Source organism: Lissotriton vulgaris, chromosome 7 (assembly GCF_964263255.1).
Source record: "Lissotriton vulgaris chromosome 7, aLisVul1.2, whole genome shotgun sequence".
Classification (NCBI taxonomy): Eukaryota; Metazoa; Chordata; class Amphibia; order Caudata; family Salamandridae; genus Lissotriton; species Lissotriton vulgaris.
The window spans coordinates 1,461,938,843-1,461,963,118 of NC_141695.1; the positions used below are offsets into that span (position 1 = coordinate 1,461,938,843).

The 24,276-nt window shown below is 41.6% G+C and overlaps 1 protein-coding gene across 1 annotated transcript in view; it reads left to right on the forward strand.

The window, feature by feature from the left end:
* The window catches only part of DHX35 (DEAH-box helicase 35), a 593,749-nt gene that overhangs the window by 498,420 nt on the left and 71,053 nt on the right, over positions 1 to 24,276 (forward strand). The window contains exon 18 of the mRNA XM_086932268.1: positions 7,355 to 7,484. Coding sequence (XP_086788394.1) covers positions 7,355 to 7,484 — 130 coding nt within the window. The remainder of the gene's footprint in view (positions 1 to 7,354; positions 7,485 to 24,276) is intronic.

A 24,276-nucleotide genomic window follows, 5' to 3' on the forward strand; every position in this document is an offset into this window, starting at 1 on the left:
AAGGCTTCGGGTCATTCACTTCAAGATACTACACCGTATATCCTACGACAGAGACAAGTTGCACAAAATGGGAAGGGCAGAATCGTCACCCTGCCTGTCTTGCATCACGGCAAACAGTGACTTCTTGCACACCATCTGGGCGTGTCCCGAACTTCAGACATACTGGGTGCAGGTGGTTGGGCTGCTAAAACAGTCCTGGGGGTGACGTTGCCGATGAAATCATGCTTCGTGATACGAGGGATACTGAGCGAGGTTGACGTCACCAGGCCACAACTAATTTTCGCCTCTCTTGGGCTGGTAGTCGCCAAGAGGGATATTGCCAGGAGATAGGGGGTGGTTGATAAACCCACTATATAGGAGTGGACGAGAGAATGGACATATATTTGACAGCCGAGCAAACCACATACCATAGCAGGGGGTGTCCAAAGAAATTCCACAAGATATGGGACCCCTGTAGGAAACACTTTGGGCTGGACACGGGAGGAGAGACACAACAGCCCATAACGCAAACAACACAGGGGACTCCTATACGGGGGCCCGACAGAGTCTCTCCCTCGCCAACATTCCTGGTGCTCCCCTATTATTGTTCCCCGATCCCAAACGTATCCATACAACCGTCACGTGAAGTTACAAGTGGCAAATACAAGTCTACACTAGTCAAATGGGGGAGGGGAGTGGCCTTGTTTATGACGTCCATGTACTTCAACTACATGAGATTGACTATGGGAGATGCTCATTGTAAGAACTGTATTGTGCTAATTGTTCAATTGAAAAATAAAAAAATAAAAAATACTGCTGACACAAGCTAGGCTCTTGCCACCTTATGATGACCTACAAGTTATTCATACTAAAGCGCATGCTCATCTAACTGTGGATATGCATCGACCATTAAGCCTGCTGTCATACTTATAGTCAAGACACAACTACTTTGGTTGCGGCTTAGCCTGATCCTTTTGAAAGCATGTACGTATGGGCAATTAACTGGGCATCAGGATGTTTTATGCAGGGAATGTTGATATATCAATAAATGAAACAATCAGATTTGTAGAGCTTGACTGCATCACCCGTGAGGGTCCTGAGGCCCTGGTAGAGCGATCTCGTGGCTCACCTATTGGTTGAACATCCAGGTCTTGAAATCTTTCCTGAACAGCTGGAGCGATTGAGATGCTCTGAGGTGCAGGGGGAGGTTGCTCCAGGTCTTAGCAGGCAAGTGTGAGAAGGAGCGGCCTTCACTGTTGGTCCAGCAGATGCGACCTGTGACTGCTAGGAAGAGGGATTCGGAGCGGAGTTTCCTTTTGGGTAGGTAGAAGTTCATTCGAGTTTTGAGGTACGCTGAACCTTTGTTGTGTAGTGCCTTGTAAGCGTGGGTGAGCTGCTTGAAATAGTATCTCTTCGCAACTGGTAGCTAGTGGAGTTTCCTGAAGTGAGGGGGTGATATGAGTCCGCCTGGGTAGGTTGAGGATGAGTCTGACTACAGTGTTCTGGATAGACTGGAGTTTTGTCCTGAGTTCCATGGTAGTTCCAACGTTCCTTTGGCATATGCGGCTCTGCTCTGGACTGGTTGATCTCCTTTTTGGGCACTTGTACATTCCAAATCTTCTCGGCCACAGCTTGCTCAAAAACTTACGCATCACCTCATGGGGTGCCTCAGGGCTCGATCCTTAGCCCACTGCTATTCAACCTGTACGTCAGACCTTTGGCTGACATTGCGGACCAGGCTGGCCTAACTCCTTTCACACATGCTGATGATTCTCAGATTATCTTTTCGCTCTCTAATTCCAACCCCTTGGCACCCTCTTGTTTAAAACAAGGCCCCAGTAACATTTCCAATTGGATGACCCAAAATCACCTGAAGCTGAATGGTGAGAAGACTTCGGTTCTCATCCTGAGTAAGCAGAAAGACCTTTGGTGTCCATCTCACTGGCCGGATGAGATGGGTAACCTCCCCAAACCTGCTAGCCATGTTCAGAACCTGGGCGTCATTGTTGACGACTCATTGTTCATGCACCAACAAACCGTTAAAGTGACAGCGTTATGCTTTACCATCCTAAAATGGCTCAAGAAAATTCTATGGATGCTGCCTAGCTCTACTCAAAAAACCGTGGTCCATGCCCTCGTTACTTCACGGCTCAACTACGGCAACATCTAATATTTGGGCTCTTATAAAGCTGTGATCAGCAGACTTCAGTTAGTTCAGAATTCTGCAGCAAGACTCCTCTGCAGAATCCCCAGGGCCTCCCCCATTTCTGGACACTTGAAGGACTTACATTGGCTCAGGGTGGAGAACCGTATCAAGTACAAAGCCCTGAGCTATATGTTTAGAATCAAGGCAGGCACTGCCCCTCAATATCTCCAAGCACTCGTCTGTCCCTATGTTCCTTCCCGTCACTTAAGATCTAAAACCAAGGGCAACTTTGTTGTACCCAGGGTCAAACTCTCCAGAATGGGTGGGAGATCTTTCTCCTACCTCGACCCTTCCCTTTGGAATACCCTGCCTTCTAACATTCGCAAAGAAACTAATTATACCCACTTTCGCAAAACTTTTAAGACCTGGCTTTTTGATTAATAACTTCAGCTTACTGCCCCACGTTCTTGCTCTCTGTCCGCTATGGCGCCGGGAAATCCTTTTTGGGTAGCTGAGCGCCTTACAAATCCAATAAATAAATAAATAACGTAGTCTAGTCTACGGGTGATGAAAGCTTGTGTGACAGTTTGCCTGGTCTTCAGTGGGAGCCATCTGAAGACCTTCCTGAGCATTTGAAGGGTGAAGAAGCATGCAGAGACTGCGCTGACCTGCTTCTTCTTGGAGAGGTGGCTGCCTAGGTTGACTCTTGATTGTCCTCTACCTATTTCTTTCCCGCCCTAGGCGCTATTGGCAGGTACCCATTTTTAGACATCTGAACATTAAATCCTGCAAAGTTGTAGTTGAAGAATGCCTGAAGAGTGAGTCGTGTCAGCTAACTGCAAGATTTAAAAAATGTATGTAGTTTGCGACAACTATGCTGAGTTCTGCGTCTTCATGCAGCTAGTAGTTTGCTCAATATTAATTTGCTCTTATTCAATCAACGTTTAGGTAGTATTTTAATGGACCTCAGTAAATAGCCCTATTTTAATCATGTCATTTGCCTTCTTTTGCTCTGGCATCTAAAATTACTGTTTGTATTTGCACACTTTGATGTGAAGAGCACATGCACTTTAATTATTTTTTAGGTGAAATTTTCGTCGCTAATATGACTTTGACACAAACTGTTACTGTCTTCGTAAGGCCATGAATTTTTCTGCTATTTTGCACTGTGGCCTTTGCACATGTATTAGAATGAGTTTCTCAATCCCAGATTTTGATTTATTGGTATTTGCAGACTTTTATGTGGATAGCATTTGTATTCGAATTGCTCTCGAGGGGAGATGTTTATATTTAACGTGATCCTCACTATTCCTTATTACGTATTGATCTTTCTAGTTATTTTGCACCGCAGTCTTTGCATATGTATTAGTGTTGTAGTTGTCATTTGCCTCTAGCGAATTCTTAGTCAACCATGATTTGCATTTCTTTCTGTTTGCACTGTAGCTGCCAACATAGGTAGAGTTTGACTGCAATAACACTTTAATAAAGTTTATACAAGTTAGTTGCGATTCTTTTTATTCGATTATATTTTAATTATGGTCTCATGGGTTTGCGAATTTTAGGCTATATTATATGTATTTCTTTATATCTGTATCAGTTACCCGCCAGCCCTGACATTTTATGTCCTAAAATCCTGTGACTAATGTTATATCTTACTGATGGGTTCTCTTTAGCAGAATCAGTTATTTGATAGGACTATACAATTACTGGTGACTCCTGTTGTGATAGATTGTTTCTATTTTGTCTTTTTTTCATGGATGATTTGCAATTATTTTTATGATTAATCGTGCAAAGAAATAATAAAAAACTGAATCTGAAATCTGACTCAAAGTGGCATTTAAAAAATAAAGTCACAGTTTTACTAAGTATATAAAATATGTTTGGGGTATCTTTCAACAGTTGTTTGGTGTTAATGCTGCAGTCTTTTAACCGGCATCAATCCCAAAGCATCACATTCCGAGTCAATGATTGGTAATTCCCCCCTGGGTTAACCACCCCCAAAATGACCTCTCCTGGGCCATTCTCAAGGAATCATTAGCACAACATGACCCGGTTCTTTAAGGCAGCTGAATTTGAGTTTGAACGTGTACAGCGTGTTGTAATTTTGCAATTTTCTCCCCTATCTTTTATATGTTTGGGGTAGAGCGTATCACGTTCATTTGCCCATTTAGTAAAACAAAATCTCCATCCCAATTATGACAGTCCGTGTGCACAGAAATGCTGGTGTATACGTAAAGTTACAATACGTCCAATAACATTCACACTGTGAGTGAAAAAAATGTGCATAGGCAAAATGACCCCTCACGGGCGAACCACCATCGGGATACCTGATAGGTACTCACCAGATAAGCCCTGTTATCATCATTGGCGGTCATTAAGCCAAAAAGAAATGTGTCCAACAGAACAGTAAGTGCAGTGTAGAGAGTAAAAAGAGTGAAAAGTAATATTTAAATAGTGTAGCATAAGATCAATAGTTGTACACGCTACTTGCACTTTTATTCTTTCATTGCGTGCAACCTATCTAATTAAAAAGCTAGGCTGGCTGCTAAACATGCATACCATTACCATAAGTCAACATGTTTCATTGCCTGGAACTTTTTAGGCAATTTCTTCAGGGCCAAAATATTTTTCGCCACTGCATCAAAGTTGGACACACCATTCACAAGGACTGTCAAAAATAAAAATTACAAATTACAGTATGCACTAGAAAATTGCCCATGTTTGTACGCATAATTTCAACACACCACTGCTCAAAACAATGACTCAACCGTTAATCAAATTTACCCTTAGTCAGCCACCGTATCTCCTACCAGCTATAAGGTCAAGTTAAAAACGGCCGGAAGAACCCCTCATGTGAGTCTCCCTTCAGCTCTCGGTCGTTGTATCAATCTGGGACACATAAACCCCGTAATAAGGTAAAGCGCAGGGATTAAGTGGGAGGAAACAAAAACAGTGTGTCAATATCGTAGTAGTTCTTGTCATCCATCCGCGTTTCTTGCTAGCGTGAACCCCTTTGCACAACCTCTCCCCTCCTCTCCTTACCGGTCGGAGCCTCACGGAGAGATCTATCTCAACCTCTGTTCTCGCGCTCCTACCGCGTTCATTTTCAAAGGCGAACAACGTCACGTGGGTTCCACTGATGCTATCGCCTGAATGCGGCCACCATCTTAGAATGGGATGATTTTCCAAACTTGTATTTGCGCTCGTTTTTTATTTATTGGTGCAACATCGCTCTCTCTTATCTATATCTCCTCAATTCCTTAGTAAAAACGAGACATCACATCTTTAATCGAAGTTATAGAAACACCTTATGTGTCGAGGTATATTCATATTGGGGTGGCGGACATTTTCGACCGGGCTACCTAACCACATACGTTCGATACCGATTAGTTTATCTTGCATACTTGGTTTAAACACTATATGCACGCCTAAGTATATCTTGATCCCATTTGTACTTGGTGATTGAGGGGCCACACCAAAAACCTTTGACCATTAGACATAGTGTTCCTCAACTTTTCTATTCTCACCATATGCCTGAGTTTCTTCTTCAAACGACTCATGCCCTGATATTAACTGGGGTCAAAAATACCATTATTCAGAGGGAATTCATTGAACTATCACTAAAAGGAGAATGATTGTAGCTGCCTTGCAGGTTAATCATCAGTTCAAGAAAGTTCATCCTTTTGTAACTCGTAACTTGTTCCAGAGGTTTTGTGTTCATACGCACATGATAGACAAGGACTTCCTATCTTCTGCTAAAAAATCATGTTGATCAGTTTTAGTATTACCCAAATTCTTCACCCTCTGAGGTTCAAAATCATTGGTTTAAACATTTGTAATAGCTAAGCCTAAGTCAGACCTTAATGTACACAGAGCTTTGAATGTAAAATAGAAAATTCCTATTCAGATTATTCAGGATGTCAGCAGCATATCTACTCTCTTAGTATTAGCTAAGGCTTAATGGAGTAAAGGAATGAGCCTAGTCGTTTTAGTTATTGAAAGAATTTATGCTTGGATGTCCCAGGTTAAAGCATCCTATTATAATACCATATTGTCTCATTGCTATATAAATTCAACCTCTGCTATGGCATTCTACAGTCTACAACAGTCAGAGTTTTTCTAATTGCAATTAAATGGGGTTTGTTGTCATGAGTAGATCACTTTGTTTTTGTTTTGTCTGTGTGAAATCAAAAATAGTTCAAGAAAAATGCATATAATGCATTAGGTGGCAGAATGATAATTTAGTAATTTGGTTTATAAGATAAAAAATGTCTCCCAACTCCTCAATTAATGATTGTTAGAGATAGGCCCACTTCATTTTTGGTTAATTACTTTGAGAAAATGTAAAGAAATTGTAATGCAGGAAGTGTGACTACTAATTGTGCTTGAAGTGATTTTGAAAAGAGAGTCGACAATATCTTCTTAACAATTCTAAGGAATATCTTAAATAATTTAATGCCTTACTAAAGCAGGGTGATGAACTCGTAACCGGAGTTTAAAAAATATGTCCCTGCACTTTGATGTCTTGCATAGTCCAATGAATGGTAAGTTGTGAACGTAAGCAAAATTGTTTAAATCCAAGCACTAAAATAAAATCTCACAAGCTTCTTGATATGTCAAAATAGGCCCTGGACAGAGTGATAATTCTTGAGTACATGAGATATCTTCTGGGGTTTTTTCCAAGTCTGCAAACAGATAAATAATTTACATATGTGAATGTTAATTAGAAAATGGGTCTTGTCTAAGTGATATTCATTGTTCAGAGGTAGCATATAACCTAATTAGAATACCATTTAAACCTTGTGCTCAGCCTTTTCATGGAGAGGCAATGCCTTTTTGAAATTGAGCCATTTTGAAAGATTTGAATGTTCTTTCGGTACTCATGAGGATGAGAGAGTCTATCTAGGAAGATGTGAGTCAGACGTTTGGTCACAGATCATATGGTATAAATCAGAGTAAATGTGCTGAAATTTCCATCCTGTGACAGTCATGCTATTTTGTAACTTTTTTAGTACATGTTTTTAATTAATTTTGTTACTTTAGTTATGTTTATTATTATTTAATCGTATAGCTCAGGATTTTCTAACTGAATTTGTTAAACTTGCACACTTCTAACGCTTGCGCTAAAATGATGCTTTTCTTTGTGTCCACCACTCCACTTGCGGAACATGCACATAACTCACACAAATTTCTGATAATTCATAAGTGTATTATTATTTTACCCTGCAGTACAACAAAAGCTCCCAGTGGTGTCAAGAGCACTTCCTAAATTATAAAGGTCTGGTTCGAGCAACAGTGGTGAGAGAGCAGTTGAAAAAACTTCTTAATAAATTTAAAGTCCTGAAGAAGTCAAGTGAAGGTATGTTTTTTAAGGTATACTCAACATCTACTTTCAAGTGTAAAAGAAATATATTGCATAGGTTTTTCTTTTTGCTTTTGGCCTCACCAGTTTTCTCCTCTTTAAACTAATAAAGCCTTAGTCCCATACATCCGTCCTACCAGATGTCATTACTTGAGGAATAGGATTAAGCTTGTGATTTATTAGGTTGAGCAAGAAAGAGGTCTTATGTAGCTCTAGAGACTGATTCAGCTGCAGTCAGGTGATCTTTTCTAAGGATTGAAGCACTGACTCAGTTTAGATAAAGGAGGATGAGAATGGTTTGGCCTCTACTTCTCCAGGGACTTACACTCACAAAATGGCCTAATAGGTGTGAGTAAGAAATGCTGGTATTCATCATCTTCTGAGACAATCAATGCAAATTGAAAACACATTTGTCTAGTTATCATTATAAGGAAGATATGGCCCTTTCCAAAACTAAAAGTCAAATGCACCCCCATTCATCACGGCCCTTTATTAGAGGCAATCAGAATACAAGATCTCTTTTTGTGTGAGAGATACATGGTACTCATGAAAGAGAAGCTGTATTCTACTATTTGTTGCAGTACCCTTTTGTGGACAGCATTTAGTAAATGTATTTAAGCTTTTTTTTAATTAAAGTCATTCAACATTAGCTACTTAATTGTCCCTAAATTGGAGTTAAAAAAAGAGGGCTGATTTAAACTCACTACTTTGTAGAGGAAAACAGGGCATCAGTTTGAAATAGCTAAACGGAGCACTGCTCTTTTAAGTGGACTAACAGCTTCACTGCATAGTACTGGCAGTTGGAGCTATAGTTCCTTTTTCAGCTCCTGTGAGTAGGAACTTTGAGCAGTGAACTCTGTCCGTTTTACCATTCATGTTAGGAATACTGGATACTTTTTCAAGGTTGATTGCTACCACTCACTGACTTTGAGTTTGTGCTTGCCTTTTTATTTCTATTTTTCTTATTGTCTAGTTTACTTTGTTTTATAACTTACTCTATTAAACATTTCATTTTTTCTCCTTTACAATGATTTTGTTTTACTGAGAATACTGTGTTGTCGCTGCCTGTCTACCATTTATGCTTTCCCCCGGGAGAATACTTTTATGTTTCCCGAAATACTGGACATGTGAAAATAAAAGAAATCAAAAAGACGCTTATAACCTAACTGCAAAATGCCTAAGGGGTTCTCAGTTTGTGATATTTTGTGATTTAATTTAGAAACTGTTCAGTGTGACTAAAAAGACCAAGAAACTAGTAGGCTATTAGTAAAATGAGTTTGTCCTATAAGGTTATGCCAGTATCTCAATGTTCTGATGTGCAGGGGCGGCCTTAGGCATGTGCAAGCTGTGCACCTGCACAGGGCCACCAAACCCCAGGGGCCACTGCGCCAATATATATCCTTAATATAATAATCCTTTGAGGATGGATACATACTTGCGTGGCTGCCCCTGGCAGGGATTTGGCGGCCTCCGGCTCTGTTCTACTTCCAAACACCCTGAACCCCCCCCCCTCTTCTCTGGCCTACGCGCTCTGCTCTGCCCGGACCCCCTCTTCCGGGGCCCCCTACCTATGCTCCATGCCTAGGGCCGCCATGAACCTAGAGCCGCCCCTGTGATGTGCTTATTGGAAGGCCCCTTCTACCTCAGAGTATGCTACTCATTTCTCTTAATCCTCGTTGGGGTGATTGTAATAATGTCGCAATCAACATATGCCGTTTCCACCATTCTCTGTTAAAGTTGAGTCAATGAGCATTGTGGAAATGATAGCCAGCCATGATTTTATTGTCCTTTCGTTCGTCTTCGAAGCCCCATTTGAGGGCAAGGCATTTATGAGATTGAGGAATATCATCTGAGAACTTCCCACTCAACTTAAGACCTCAATCAACTTCGAAGACATCTTAAATATCAACCTTTTTTTGCATGTAAAAGGCCACTGACATAACATGAGCCCAAAATTCACACAATGTTATCTTTTCTCCACTGAGACAAACGTGCCTTTTACAACGGGGACTAATGACGAAAAGCGATACCTCTTTCGGTTCAGGCATTGAAATAAAACCCTGTCTGAAAATAAAAGCCTAACAACCCTGAGAGAAACTTCCAATTTCTAGGAAGACAATGATTCTACTTCAAGAGGATTGCTATATAATATTGTAAATTCTTGAACTAGGAGTCATTCTTCAATATACTGGTCTTGTACAACCCAAAGTCCATTCAATACCCCTTAGCTTTTGCATTCTCCAAAAACCTAGAAGATAAATAACACTGGCAATGCAACTTGGCTAGATCTCATTGAGATATGCTCTCCTCTACATCTGGAATAGATTTACAGTAATGAACCATACATTTTGGCAAAGGCTCAGCAAAATGAAATGCACCTTTGCTTAAGGCAAAAGTTCTTCTAGCAACACTTTGTGAAACATTACAAACATCATGAGAAAAAGAGCTTATTTTACAGGACCCATCATAAACCCTTGGATAATTGTTACCAACCGAAATGGTTTAATCTAGAAGACAGGCATAATAAAGAGAAGTAGTCATCACTCTTCTGCAGCAGCACAATAGCTACTTACCAACGCAAAATATTACCTACGCTCATCCCAATCTTATAGCATACACTACTAATACAGACCGTTTTCCATAATTTGGAAGAGGTGTGAAAAAAAAAACGTAAGTATATGGTGAATATTGTGCTGAATGGATATTCCGTGAAGTTGAAATTTCCCCTTTGGTAATTCTGTCAAATACTCTTTCATTACACATGTCGGCAGGAGGAAATGTACACCATGCTACGTGAGCAAGTGGTGGAACCCCTTTCTTCACTATAGAAAGGCAAATCTTTAAACTCCTACTAATTTCTGATGCAGAAAAGGAGAACATTTGCAGACCCATTCTAGAGTTATAAACTGAAACTAAGTAGGTGAAAAAATAATAGTTCAAGACGCTGGCCTTGAACTATCATCTCCTCCAACTCCACCAGTGCAACAGAACACATCACAGTAGTTATCCAACATCCATACTTCTGTAGCTCTATTGCAACACAACTTTGGAAGATTTGTTGTTCATTGGTTATGGACAATACATTTCTTTCAGAAGATGTTGATATGCTTCTTTACTTCTTTTTAGTGGATGTGTCTCTCTCTCTTTGCAACCTTCAAACTAGTTGGCCATTGGTGTCAGATTTACTCCACTGTTTGCCAATTGATGCATCATCTACAAAGGTGTGCCCTAATGTATTCCCATATATTTATTATCATTTGATGCAGCAGATCGATTCTAAATAGGTAAATAAACTGAATAGGAAAGTACATTCATATGGAAGCGTGGGTTTTAGGACTGCCAGTATATCCTGTTTGTTGGCAGAGCTGCCAATATATTATGGAAAATAGCTAATCTAGGGACCACAGTTCTTCCTGACTATATTCAGGCTCCCGTTGCTCAGTTGATAAAGAGATCAGGCAGATATCTTCAAACACATCTTATGTACAGGCTTACAGGTAGTGAGTGGATGCTGTAACCAAGTGCCTCAGAACAAATGTGGTTGTAATCTCATACCTGGCAGAGATCTATATGATATATTGTTTTGAGTTGTGTACTCAAATTTGATGTATATGCCCTCAACTCTCTTCTACACAAGCATTTAGATGAATCGGGTCCTAAATCTGGGAGCTAAGGCAGCTGTGGAGAAGACACAGCAATCAGAATAAGGCAAAGTTTCTTAGTCCAAATATTTTCTGATGCAAGACAACAATGCCAGATATTGCCCAACTTTTGATCTGTGCGTCCTCAACAATTTCCCAACAGGAAGTAATATTGTATTCTATTGTAGAATAGTTAAAATGCTGATGGATCATAATACATGTGATTCTGTTGTATGAATAGGTGCTTTATATGAACTATGTTTTGCTCATAGCAGGGTGTTTTCCTGTTTTTATAGTCATTAAGATTTCTTTTTAAGGCCATACACTTTCTTTAGAGAGCAACTACAACCCAAAACTGGACTTGCAGAGATATGGTTTGCTTGGGACAATTCCTAGGTGTTGCATCCTGCATGGGATCAAGAGGCAGGCCAATGCATATCTGACTGAATACTGACATACTAATAATTGGGGCAGTTTGTGCTGTAGAATGATCACTCTGGCCACCAGCTCAACTGCAGAGGATTTTAAATTAATATGATGCTGCAGTTTTGTCGTCAGATAAAAACACAGCTTTATTATAGCTGCTCTGTGATTTGTCTGCAATTCCCTTTTCGTTGTTCTGAGATGCAAATTATTTACAGTTGCAATAAGGAAGGGAGGGCAATTTTATCGTTACCTTTGGATTGCAGATTCAATACTTTTGTGCCCTGCAGTTTCTAATTTACATTTTCCTTAACCCGTTAAAATGTGTGTATATACGTTTTCGTCCATTAAACTGTTTCATATAATACCTTTCTGTTGGTTCCTAGTGTAGTAAAATCAGTCTAGTTGAGTTGAATTTTATTTATTTTATCGTTTATGTAGCTGGATCCGACTCCCAAGAGAATGGAAGATTAAGGATGGATTTCATTTTATTTGTCTATGTTGGATGTACCAAATAATGCATACAGCATAAAAATGTGCAGCTCAGCCAGTTGCTAAGCAGAAAGGGCCAACCAATGGGTAGACACCCTGGTCTGGTGCTAATCATAAAACAATATAGCATAGGCTAGGGTTGGGTGACTGTATTTCATAGTGCACTGACACTGGGAAGTCTTTCTCTCACATTGAAGCACAACTACCCACCTCTCGAGTAACTTTCAAAAAGAACATCGAGTCATCAAACCTGGATAAGTACAAACTGATTTCAAATGGTCAATTATTAGTAAACTAATAGAAAGCCCGGATATCCACTTTTATGAGGAGAGCGATCTTTTCTCAGTTTGGTTTCTGCAGAGGCAGGGGCACAGAGACAGCATTGCTAGCCATAAAGCATGATCTGTACTAACCGTGGCAAAGATGGAGTGGCTGTGCCACTACATCTGTACCTAGGCTCATCTTTTGACTTCATCATCAGACACTTTACGAAGTAAGCATACAAAGAAATATTTTAAAATAAATCTCTTCTCTCAAAGATTAGTAAAGCTTTGTAACATTGCCACTTTTCCTCTCTGCCCCTCCCACCCCACATTAAGGCATTCCATAAGGCTAACTTTTTTTTATACTTTTGTTCGATTGTTACCCCGTTCCCTGCCCCCTTTACCTGATCTTATCAGTGCTTTCAATATCATAAGTTACAAGTACAGAGAAGGCAAGCGAATCATACTAAAACTGGAAAGCTCTTGGACATTAGTACATCTGGACTAGATGAGTGCTTTTGCGACCGACGAATGGATGATAATTAAATATCTAACTCACTAAACTCTGCAAAAACTTTGATCATGACTTGTGCACAGCGGAACAGCTGCTCGAACAGCAAATCCTAGGAAAGTAAGAAATGTTGGAGTGTTTACGGACTCAAACTATCCATAACTTCACATACTAATACTAATGAAGTTAAAAGCTGAACCTTCTGCACAATGGGGAGGAAATGCATCTTCTCTACTCCTGCGGTACCATAAAAAACTACAGGTTTTTCTCACCCTTGCAATGTTGCAGGTTGACTACCCAATCAACGGGTACTTAGGTGCCCTCCATGCACTACATTGACTACAGACTTCCAGAGACACTCTTTCTATGTACTCCTTGTTTGAAATTGGGTTACTGGTTGACTAGTGTGTGAGCCCTGGTCAAGCAGCAACCACAATGATTGTCAGGATAAGGTACAGACAAAGCCCAAATAAACCTTTGCTCAACCCTCTGATAGCTTGGCACAGAGAAGTCAGGCTTAACTTAGAGGCAATGTGTAAAATATTTGCTGATCACTTCAAACAGTAACACAGTGAAAACACACCACAAAAGGATCCCACACAAGAGTAGAAAAATAGAGTACAATTGAATAAATAAAGCAAGACCATAAGAACAAAAATCTGATCAGTAGAACCTAAGTTATAAATTTTTAAAGAATAAAGTGGCAACCACGGTCATCTAGTCAAGTTGGACTGCTTCAAAGTGAAACATTCAAGCTGACCACGATGGGCGTAGGTCTGATTCAGTTCCAGGTTAGTCCCGCTGAAGTTTTACCTTCTCAAGTTCATGCCAAGAGTCCTGTTCGGGTTGCAGAGGGCCACGAGCAGCAGAGCAAGCATTGTGGGACACTGTCAGTGGAACGCAAGGAGCTATGGTTTCATGGGCGGGTGTTGCTGGAGCTTTGCGGTGGCAGTACCAGCGAGCGGACAATGCTGCAGTACGAAGAGTCGGGCTGAGGGACCTTCACGTTGATTTTCAGTGAAAGCAACAAGGTTTCTGTGTGAAAGGGCCTGCTTGTGGTTGTGAAGGGGAAACAACCTTTACAACGCAACTTTTACAACGCACTACCATTACAACGAAACCTTTACAATGCAAGATCCATTACAACGCAACCATTACAACGCATGACACTACAACGCATACCATTACAACGCATGTCATTTCAACGCAGTCATCACAACGCATACCATCACAACGCATACCATCACAACGCATAGTACCCTTACACTATCCAAAACTTACCCTACTGTTGCATCCCCTGGAGTTAGAATAGTAATTTTTACCCCTACACTATCCAACACTTACCCTACTGTTGCACCCCCTGGAGTTAGCATAGTAACTTTTACCCCTACACTATCCAATACTTACCATACATGCAATGGAATGGTATGCGTTGTAATGGTATGCATTGTAAAGGTAGTATGCGTTGTAATTGAATGCGTTGTAAAGGTAGTTTTTAAAAATTTGTTGTAATGGCATGCATTGTAATGGAATGCGTTGTAATGGATGTTGCGTTGTAAAAATGCATTGTAAAGGTATGCGTTGTAAAAGTATGCGTTGTATCGTCATACATCCGTTGTGAAGTGCCCAAAAGCTTTATTTAAGCACCCCTGAGCCACAGCAAGGGTCCAGGACCTGAGAGACACCACTTGGGGGGGGTAAGGAACTTGCTGCAGCAGGGTTCAGGTCTGGTGCATGATGTTGGGGAGCCTTTTATGTCCCTGAGACTCAAATCAGGAGGCCAGCAGACTAGCCTTTGGAGTCACTCTGGGGACCTGGGTTCAAGATGAAGTTGTACGTCCAGTTCTTCTTTCCCAGGCAAGAGGGCAGCAGGTCAGCATAGCAGGGCAGCAGTCCTTCCAGGTAAAATACCACAGGTCCAGAAGTGTCCTGAAGAGTTGGTGTCTGAGGTCCAGTTTTTATACCCAGGTGTGTGGTGGAAGTGGGGGAGAAGCTTCTACAGGTTTCCCTTTGTAGTCCTCAGGCATTCTGCCTTCCGGTCCTGGCTCCAGGCTAACTACAATGGGTATGCAGCCCTTTGTGTTGAGGCAGGACACAGCCTATTGAATTGCAAGTGGGGCTGTGCCCACCTCCTCCCTCCCATCCTGCCAGTGATGGCTCATCCAGGCAAACCTAAGCTCCCTATTGTGTGTGGCTTTTTGGAGCAAGACACAAAGCTCAACTGTGAGCTACTCTCAGTCATGTGACCGATGTACAGGCTACAAACACTAAATGGTTAAGGCAAGAAAATGCCATCTTTCTAATTGTCATTTTAGTGTAATTTTCAGAATTACACTTACCAGCTGTTCACCCAGAAACTGGCAGGGGTCGTCCCTCGGGCGGCCTCCTCATCTGGGTGGCTTCTGCACCTAACTGCAGGGTGGAGGAGCAGGACACTAAATGTCCGGACCTTCTTAACATCTCCCTGAAAAATTCCAAGGGACGTGTTATTTTAAACATCTTTAACGTCTATGCCCGAGGTATGAAGAGGGGTAGAGAATCCCCAACTATAGCCTGCCTGCCTGGAAGCTTCGCTTCGATCCTCACCATATAAGCACTGTACTTTGGTTGCGGGTGACCTCAATTGCACCTTTGAGCCCCTTGGCCCCGAAATCTCGCAAGATCAAGAGGAAAGTGATAATAGGTGGGGGATACCAGCCTTAGAACTCAGACCAATTAAAAAATGGACAGAAGTGGTGCTTCAGAATAACTCCCTATTAATGGAGTTTGATCTGAGGGCCGCTAATGGCAGGACTGGTTCTGACAAAGCAGGAGCCCATACATACAACAGGCCTGGGCATACGTCAAGAATAGATTATTTCCTTCTTGATGTAAACCTATGGAGCATGGTAAAAGATATGGTGATTATACCCTCCGTCGAGAGTGACCACAACCTCCTCTCGCTTACACTGTCGCATAGGTGGTTAACTGGTACAGGGAGCGGAACCGCTCGTAACCCCGCCCCGGATATGTCATCGGTCTCAAACTGCGGACGACGGCTAAAGTGGGCCAAGCTGTCGCTCTCAGTGGAGAAAACTTCCATCATAAGGCAGCTTTTAGCTGCAGCCTTAGAAAATCTCGACTCCCCGGAGGATGGGTTGCGGGAGGTGACTGATAGGTTCTGTAGCCTAACCCAGGCCATTAGTGACCTTTTTTTTGTCCCAGTTAGCGCCAATAGGAGGAAACTCCGTCCGCGGGCTAGACAAGGCTGGTTCAATCGTAAGTGCAGGGAGGCGAAGACACTGCTCGTTGAAGCAGTTAAATCCAAAATACATACTAGGACCAGAGAGGCAAGAAGGCTCTATTCTCTCTGCCAAAAAAATGCCAAGAAGGAGTGGGAGGACAATTACTGGCAGGACCTCTTGGCTGCTAGTCGAGGGAGAGATGCCAAAGGGTTTTGGGACCTGGTGGGCAGCAGGAATCGTCCCGATGACACACTGAGGACCTGCACCATTACTGCCCAAACGTGGGTTAACCATTTTAAGACACTCTATTCCGCCGTTGAAGGTTCACTTAATGTCCCCTTCATCCTTCCGCCATATACCCTGGATAGAGACATGGATTTGTTTTCTGCTCGGGAGGTCACGAACCTGATTAAAAATCTGGTGCCATTAAAAGCTGCTGGCCCGGATGGGTTGCCAGGGGACCTCCTTCGAGCCTACCCAAGCGAATGGGGGGTACTGATCTCGGCCCTTCTTAATGCCATTATTGAGGGAGGATCTGTGCCTGATTTATGGAAAGGGGCAGAGGTAGTCCCAATTTTTAAAAAGGGTTGCCGGGATCTACCAGGGAACTACAGGCCAATAAGCCTTATAGACTCGACCCAGAAAGTGGCGGGGAAAGCAATTTTGGGGAGGATTCTCCAATGGGTGGATGACAACCACATATTGTCTGACATGCAAGCTGGGTTTCGCTCAGGAACAGGAACCATCAAACAAGTGTTTAGGCTCCTGTTACTTGACTGGAAGGTGGTGGAGCTAGGCAAAGGCAGTCTTTACTTGGCCTTTATAGATCTGAAGACTGCCTTTGACCTGGTTCCTAGGGAGGAACTCTGGAGGGTGTTGCATAGTTTAGGGATGCCCCCTTATATCTTAAACCTCCTTATTAAATTGCATAATGCCAACTATGCCCAGGTTAGATGGGGGCTGAATGGGGAAAAGACCGATAAGATCAGGGTCGTGAGGGGGGTCCGGCAGGGCTGTGTTCTAGCTCCCACCCTATTCTCCCTCTATGTGAATGGGGTGGTAGAGCACCTGCTTGGCGAGCCAGCAGACGCCCCCACACTGGGTGGCGTAAAAATTCAAACACTGCTGTTCGCTGATGACACCCTTCTCATCTCGAAAACTCCCCAAGGCCTCCAGAAGCTCCTAAACCGCTTCCAGGATTTCTGCACTACCAGAGGACTTGTCATTAATGTGGACAAAACAAAGTATTTAGTCATGCACCCCCCCGTAAACTTGGTCGCCCCCCTATTTTGAACTCTATCCCCCTTGAAAGAGTGGCAGAATTCGACTATCTGGGAATCCGTTTGAGCGATGCCATGAGCTGGACTGCCCATATCAACAAAATGACAGTTGGTCACAAAAGGGTTGGAGGGGCCCTCCTTAAGGAGTACAGCAATTCATCCAAACACTGTGTAGCCCGGATTATAGACATTTATAAAGCCCGAGCTGTATCCGCATCACTCTACGGAGCCGAACTATGGGGCCTAGGCAAAATGGAGTCTCTGACCAAGGCAGAGAATAAATTTATTAAGGACCTCCTTGCCATTCCGATGAGTACCCCGACAGTCCCGGTGCTAATGGACGCAGGCTGCAAATCAATCAAGGACCAGGCCCGTCTCCGACCTCTCCTGCTTTGGGCTCGCTTGTGGAGGGTCCCGGAGTTAAAATCCTATGCAGACGGGCTGGCAGAGGTGATGTGTTCGGACGGTTGGCAGAAGATCAAATGGCTTAGGGACATTAAACATCTGCTAGGGGACCTAGGTTTGGGGTCTTGCTGGTCCAACCACTCAGCTCCCCCAAAGGAGTCTCTAAAAGAACTCTACTGGGAATGGGTTTCTACCAAGCTCATCAGCAACCAGCGCCACTGCAACGCCACCGCAGCTTATCTGAAAATAAAGGACGTTGTTGCCCTTGAGCCCTATTTGGACATTATTACCATTGCCATTGACCGGGCTCTCTATATTAAATTTAGACTAGGGACTTTACCCCTTGCCGACCTCCGCTCTAGGTGGAATATGTCTCGGCCGGCTTCTCGCCACTGTGCCCTATGTACTGATAAACCCGAAACTGTGGGACACTTTCTTTTTGAATGCCCGGATTATGTGCGCCCTAGATCACGTTGGCTTAAACCACTTTGCAGAGAACTGGGCACTCGACAGTATTTGGTGGCCCTTCGGATTTTACTAACAGATACAGCTCCTCCCATTGTCTGTGCCGTATCTAAATTATTAAAATGGGCCTGGTTGATCCAACTAAAAAGACTGTCTATATCGATTTAATTCTTTTTTAACCAATTTATTCTGATTACTTGTTGTTTTTATCTTCTATTTTAAAATGTACAGTCTTTCTACGATGTGCTGTTTTATATTTTTGTAATGCTTTTATGATATATGCATATCGAAATAAAGCAATCAACCAACCAATTTAAAATCAGACTTCACCATAAGTTAGGATTTTAAATTCTGATTACAGAGCAACCAAACATGAACTGGTTACCTATTTCCATTTCAAAATGACACTTAGAGAATGTAAAAAGGTCATTCCAATGTTATCTACTGGGAGAGGTAGGCCGTGTACTAGTGAAAAACAAATTCAAGAGTTATTCACTGCAGGACATATAAAACTTAAAAGTACCTGTCCAACTTTTTAAATACATTGCACCCTACCCTCTGTGCTGTCCAGGGCCTACCCTAGGGATGAAATATAAGTATTAAAAGAAAGATTTGAGCATTGTAAAAGGTTTATTTTGACAGGTCGAAATGGCAGTTTAATACTGCACACACACAGGCTGCTTTGACAGGCCTGAGATATGTTTAAAGAGCTACTTCAAAGGGTGGCACAATCAATGATACAGACCCACTAGTAGTAATTTACCGGTCCTGGGCACTGGTCGTGCCACTTTACTTGGGATGTATGATTAAATTAAATATGTGATTTGGGTATAAGCCATTGTTACTATGTTTAGAGGAGAGAGCACAAACACTTTAACACTGGTTAGCAGTGGTAAAGTGCATAGTCGTAAGGCCAGCATAAACGAGGTCAGTAAAAATGGAGGAGGAAGGCAAAAAGTTGGGGGTAGACCACCCTACGGCTGACTGGTCTAACACTCCCAATCATCCACTTTGATATTCAAGGGCAAGGTCTGCTGAACCCACGTATTAACTTAAATGATGCTCCCAAAATAAAACACTGTTGATTATTAGTACTCCAAGTTATTTTACATCCTTTATCTGTTTGTGAAACATCATCCTCAATGCAAGAAATATCCAGGTTCATCTTAAATTCAGCCAGGATGTATCTTAGACCCCTTTTGAGGTTGTCACAGGGCAGACAGGATACTGAGCTCTGAACAATGGTGTTTAAGTTCAGTTGCCACTGATTTCCTGGGGCCTGTCTCACTATGACTGACTATGGGCCAAGTGCACCCTTTACTCACATGACTCTCACGGTAGCGAGGGTGAGCAGTTCCAGGCATCACAAGGAGATGGAGGGCAGAGACTGAACATACACAATACCACAATACATGCAATAATTTTCAGCCAATGCTTGACTTTTTAGAAAAAGATACATATTTTAGTAGACAGAGCAGAATGTAATATGTCGAGTAATTGAATCTATTGGGGTGCACTATGGGATTAGCAGGATTCCTAACAGAATGATAACATAGAAGTAAACACAATTAAAGATCAGGTGCAGATTCACTATGTTACTGCAGCGCAGCTTCCTAGCATTCTCTGACCTGTAGGTCAGTCTGTACCAAATGTGTATTTAATTATTTTGAGGAAATAGTAATATTTGATTATTCATCCCATGAAACTCTGTTAGACTAAAGTTCACAGTCAGGTGTATTGAATTATGTAGAGTTGGCACAGATGCATAGATCCAATATCACCACGAAGGAATGTTTGATAGGACTATCCTGTAATAAAGGTGGCCCATGGAGACATTTACAATGACTTTGTTGATCAATAATGAACAATTAAATTAGACACTAATGTGCAATTTCAAAATGAGTATATAGAACATAAATTGTGTATTACCACGTGAATGAACGATAAAGTTTAATAAAAATGTTAAAAAATGTATTTGAAAACTAGCAGACCCACAATGCATCTTAACATGCTAAGTATGGTGATCTGGTATAAATTATAGAAACAACAGTAGGACAATTGTTTACACTTTGACCAAGACCTGCGGTCGAAACGCGTAGGTGTGGGAGTGCTAGCATAAGCCTCTAAATAAAACCTGGAATATAAACCAAGCGAGTGCATGCATTATCTTTTTTGGTGAAAGATTATTTTCGGGGGAGCGTCCATCCCCGCTGCTTGCACCGGCCGTGAGAAGTGCGCCCTCCTCTCCTGGACGAAGTTGGTGATGTATTAGTTATAAACTACTATGTGTTCTGTCGGGTAGCACAATTCTTTTACAGAAGAATTGTATATGATGTTGAACTTTCAACATCTGTATCAAAAAAAGGGTCGAAGTACGATCCCTTTGGCCAAGGAAACAAGCATTTTCAATGCAATAGGTCTTGCATTTTAGAAACTATGACCTATTGTACTGTAAATGGCAATGCCTTTTATAATTGCAGGTGTTTTAAACACATTAATAAAAGGTATTGTCATTTACAACGCCAATAGCTCAAAATCTCACAATTGCGAGACCTATTGATTTGCAAATGCTTGTTTTACGTGCCAAGAAGTGGGGGTTGGGAGACTGCCACGAACACCACCCCCTTTTCTAAAACGAACACCGGTAGGGGCAGAGTTAGGAATAATAAACAGCAGCGGGCAGGCGCAGCCAACCTTCGGGCATTGTGCAAAGGAGGAGGGTCGTTGACAGTCACAGCTTATGCAGTGCTTCCCCTAAAAATTTCCCCGAGGATAGGAGACAGGGAAGGGAAGCCAACTCCAGCTGTAAAGTTTAAATGCAGGCTTCCATTTGGACATGGTTACCTCTGTGACTAGAAAAATACAAGTTCACAGGGCCATAGTTTAAGAAACAAAAGGAACATTCTCCCCTTTCAAATCTTCCACTACCCTGTGCTCCCAAATCCATGTTCCTCCTCCCACAACCCCCTCCTCCATAGGTAACTGCTCTCATCCAAAAAATGAAAGTGTAGATCAGCAATACACTCTTCAGGCAGGTGATGACCGGCTTGGTCTGAAATCGACTGGAAGGTTGCGCCATGACATGACCTCGTCTACCACTGAAAACAGAACTCTAACTCCTGCACTCCTCTGCCGGGGCTGTCGCTCTCACCGAGGAACTGGTTGCTCACAGCAGGCTCGGACAGACTCAGCAAAACTCTGTAGTTTCCAGAAGCGATAAATCTAAGCACAGAACAAGGGAAATGTTGCATGAAAAAAAGCCCAAAACACTCGTAAATCTTTGTTAAAAAAAAAAGTTGAAAATAAGCCCTGTTCCACAAAACATCAAAAGATTTATAATGTAAGATATTAGAAAGAACTCCTTTGTGCAATTAGTGTCTAGAGCGGAGCGTAGAAATGTATAATGGTTGAAAAGGGGGCCATGTTAATTGTATATCACTTAACAATGTCCTATTTAAATATTTACATACCTATTTCCTTTGCCTGGCTTCACCGGGAACAGCTTACAAGTGAAAACGTTGTAAAAATTTTAATTGCATTACGAATATAATTATATTTTAGCATTCGTACACCATTATGGAAAGCCAAAACAAATTTGGGATTGTGTGATTGCCAGAACGCTGTATTTGTTGTGATCATGTGTTCGATACTTTTTTGTGTGCTGCACGGCTGACCAGAAAGGCGCTCTGCTATTGGAGCAAGTTCAGCAGAAAGTAAAGGAGCGTAGCCGCTTGAAAGCAGACCCCGTTGTAAAATAAATAAATAAGCGCGGACGCTATAGTTGAAGCGGACCGTGTTCTAAAGTAAATATATTAAAGGTGCTGCGATGTCATGGGTGCAAAAGGGGAAGTGCGTGAAAGAAAATAGTGGTCACGACTACAAGAACGCTGACTGTGTAACGGAGCAAGTAAACGATCAAGTCTGGATGGGCCGTCTGAAAAGAAGACAGGATGGTAACAAAGAAGACTCATTTTCAATCGGAGGCCAGCGTTTAACATAAACAATGACGCCACCCAATAGGAATGATGGGCGGGTCTTAAACTCCGCTTCTGAAATCTCCTTTATTACAAGATGCCTCGCAAAGCGACAAAGCAGGTCTGCAAGACCTAAAAAGGGGTGTTTTTTAAAATCATCCCTGATCATCAAATAAAAAAACCTATGTAACACCTTTACTTAGAAACCCAATTGAAAAAAAGAAATTCGAAAAAGCAATTTGAAAAATACACTCACACGACTCAAAAATATATTATTATTTGGTATATTTAACGTCATATATCAAATATTAAGTGCAATGAAAAACATTTTTACTTTTTTAGGTTTTTGTTAGAAGCTGCCCATAATACAATCAAAATTGACCTTTTATCCCCTTACACCGTGGGGTTACACTAAATTGTTGCAAAAAGATCAGTCTAAACACATACTCAAGAAAAAGAGATACAAATTAATTGTATTACTAGACCAAATTTAAACTTTATATGTTAAAGAATCATATGTCATTTCAAAACAGGACATATATGTCAATTCAAAAACAGGAAAGGAGAAGACACGCTGTTTCTACGCCCGTGTGAGCAAGTTTGAAGAGTATATGGAAATAAGTAACCCCGGAGCACCGAGTTGTTTACAATATATGGAGATGAAGGTATCTCGCTAATTAAGTGACGACTCCGAGCTGTTGATGTTTCTGTGGCAATCGCTACTAGAAACAGATTTGGTCATACTTAAGGAGGCAGACTGCCCTGATTTTTTTCCTGGAACTACCGGATCTCTCTGAGCGCTTGACTCCAGATGTTGTATGAGAGCACGCTGTGCCCGCCGTTCCCCTCCTTTTTTCTTCAACTTAATCGGGAGCTACTCACAAGCTCTAAGAGGAAGTAATTGATAAGCCCTCTTTCTACTATTGGATTCCCTCTGGGACCATAAGGCTATACACAGGCTATATTTTTCTTGTCCTGAAGAAGACCCTAGTTTGATGTTTTTCATCTTGCACAATAATATAAGGGTCGAAACGTCGACGCCCAATTAGAAGCTCTAGTCCCCTTTAACCACTACAAATATTACGGAATACAACCGTACGTCATCCTGAGATTATCATATTTTCACACTATGTTTATATGTAACTGTTTGTCATGTAAATAATTCATGTATCTATTGTATTGTGTTGTGATAGATGTACAATTCACTTCATTTTTCATGTCCCACTTATTCTGTGTATATGTCCTGTTTTTGAATTGACGTATGATATGTCCTGTTTTGAAATGACATGATTCTTTAACATATAAAGTTCAAATTTGGTTCTAGTAATACAATTAATTTGTATCTCTTTTTCTTGAGTATGTGTTTAGACTGATCTTTTTGCAAACATTTAGTGTAATTTCATGGTGTAAGGGGATAAAAGGTCAATTTTGTAAAGTGTGTTGTGGCAGAAGTACTGTTTGCTTAATGATATAGTCCCCAGGTTCTGCATGTTACTGGGTATCCCCATTGACTAATACTGCTCGCAATACAATCAAAATATATAATGAATCGAACAGCATGGCTCAGTGACATTGTGATACATGGTGAGAACACAATAATCACAATATAGAAACAGCAATAATTGCCATAATTTATAGTTCACTTAGGCAGAGCTCTACGCTCTCTAATCCTCTTATATCTGTCTCCTCTTTATCTTGTACTGAAAAACCTTAAAGAGGACATAGCCTGGATTGCGAAAAATAGAAGAAAGAAAGCCTTATGTATTCAGTGCAGACTTACTGTGGGACCTGCACAATGATCTTGTATATAAAAGAGAAGTATAATCATAGCATGATGGTGCCTATCTCTCACATACATCTCCTTCATCACATTGGTGAGCGGTTTACCATTAGTCAGGTTAGTAGAGAACACCTCTCTAGTCACTCATACACAACACCAAAACCTTACGGCAAATACAACACGGCCACTGCAAATGCACACCACTGTGTAGTGTGCTATCTGTATCAGTAATACTCTTTGAACGCGGCACCATGAATATGAAGCGCTATATAAATGTTATCACTGCTCCTCCCACATGCGTATAACATAAACATACACCGGTTTACATTGA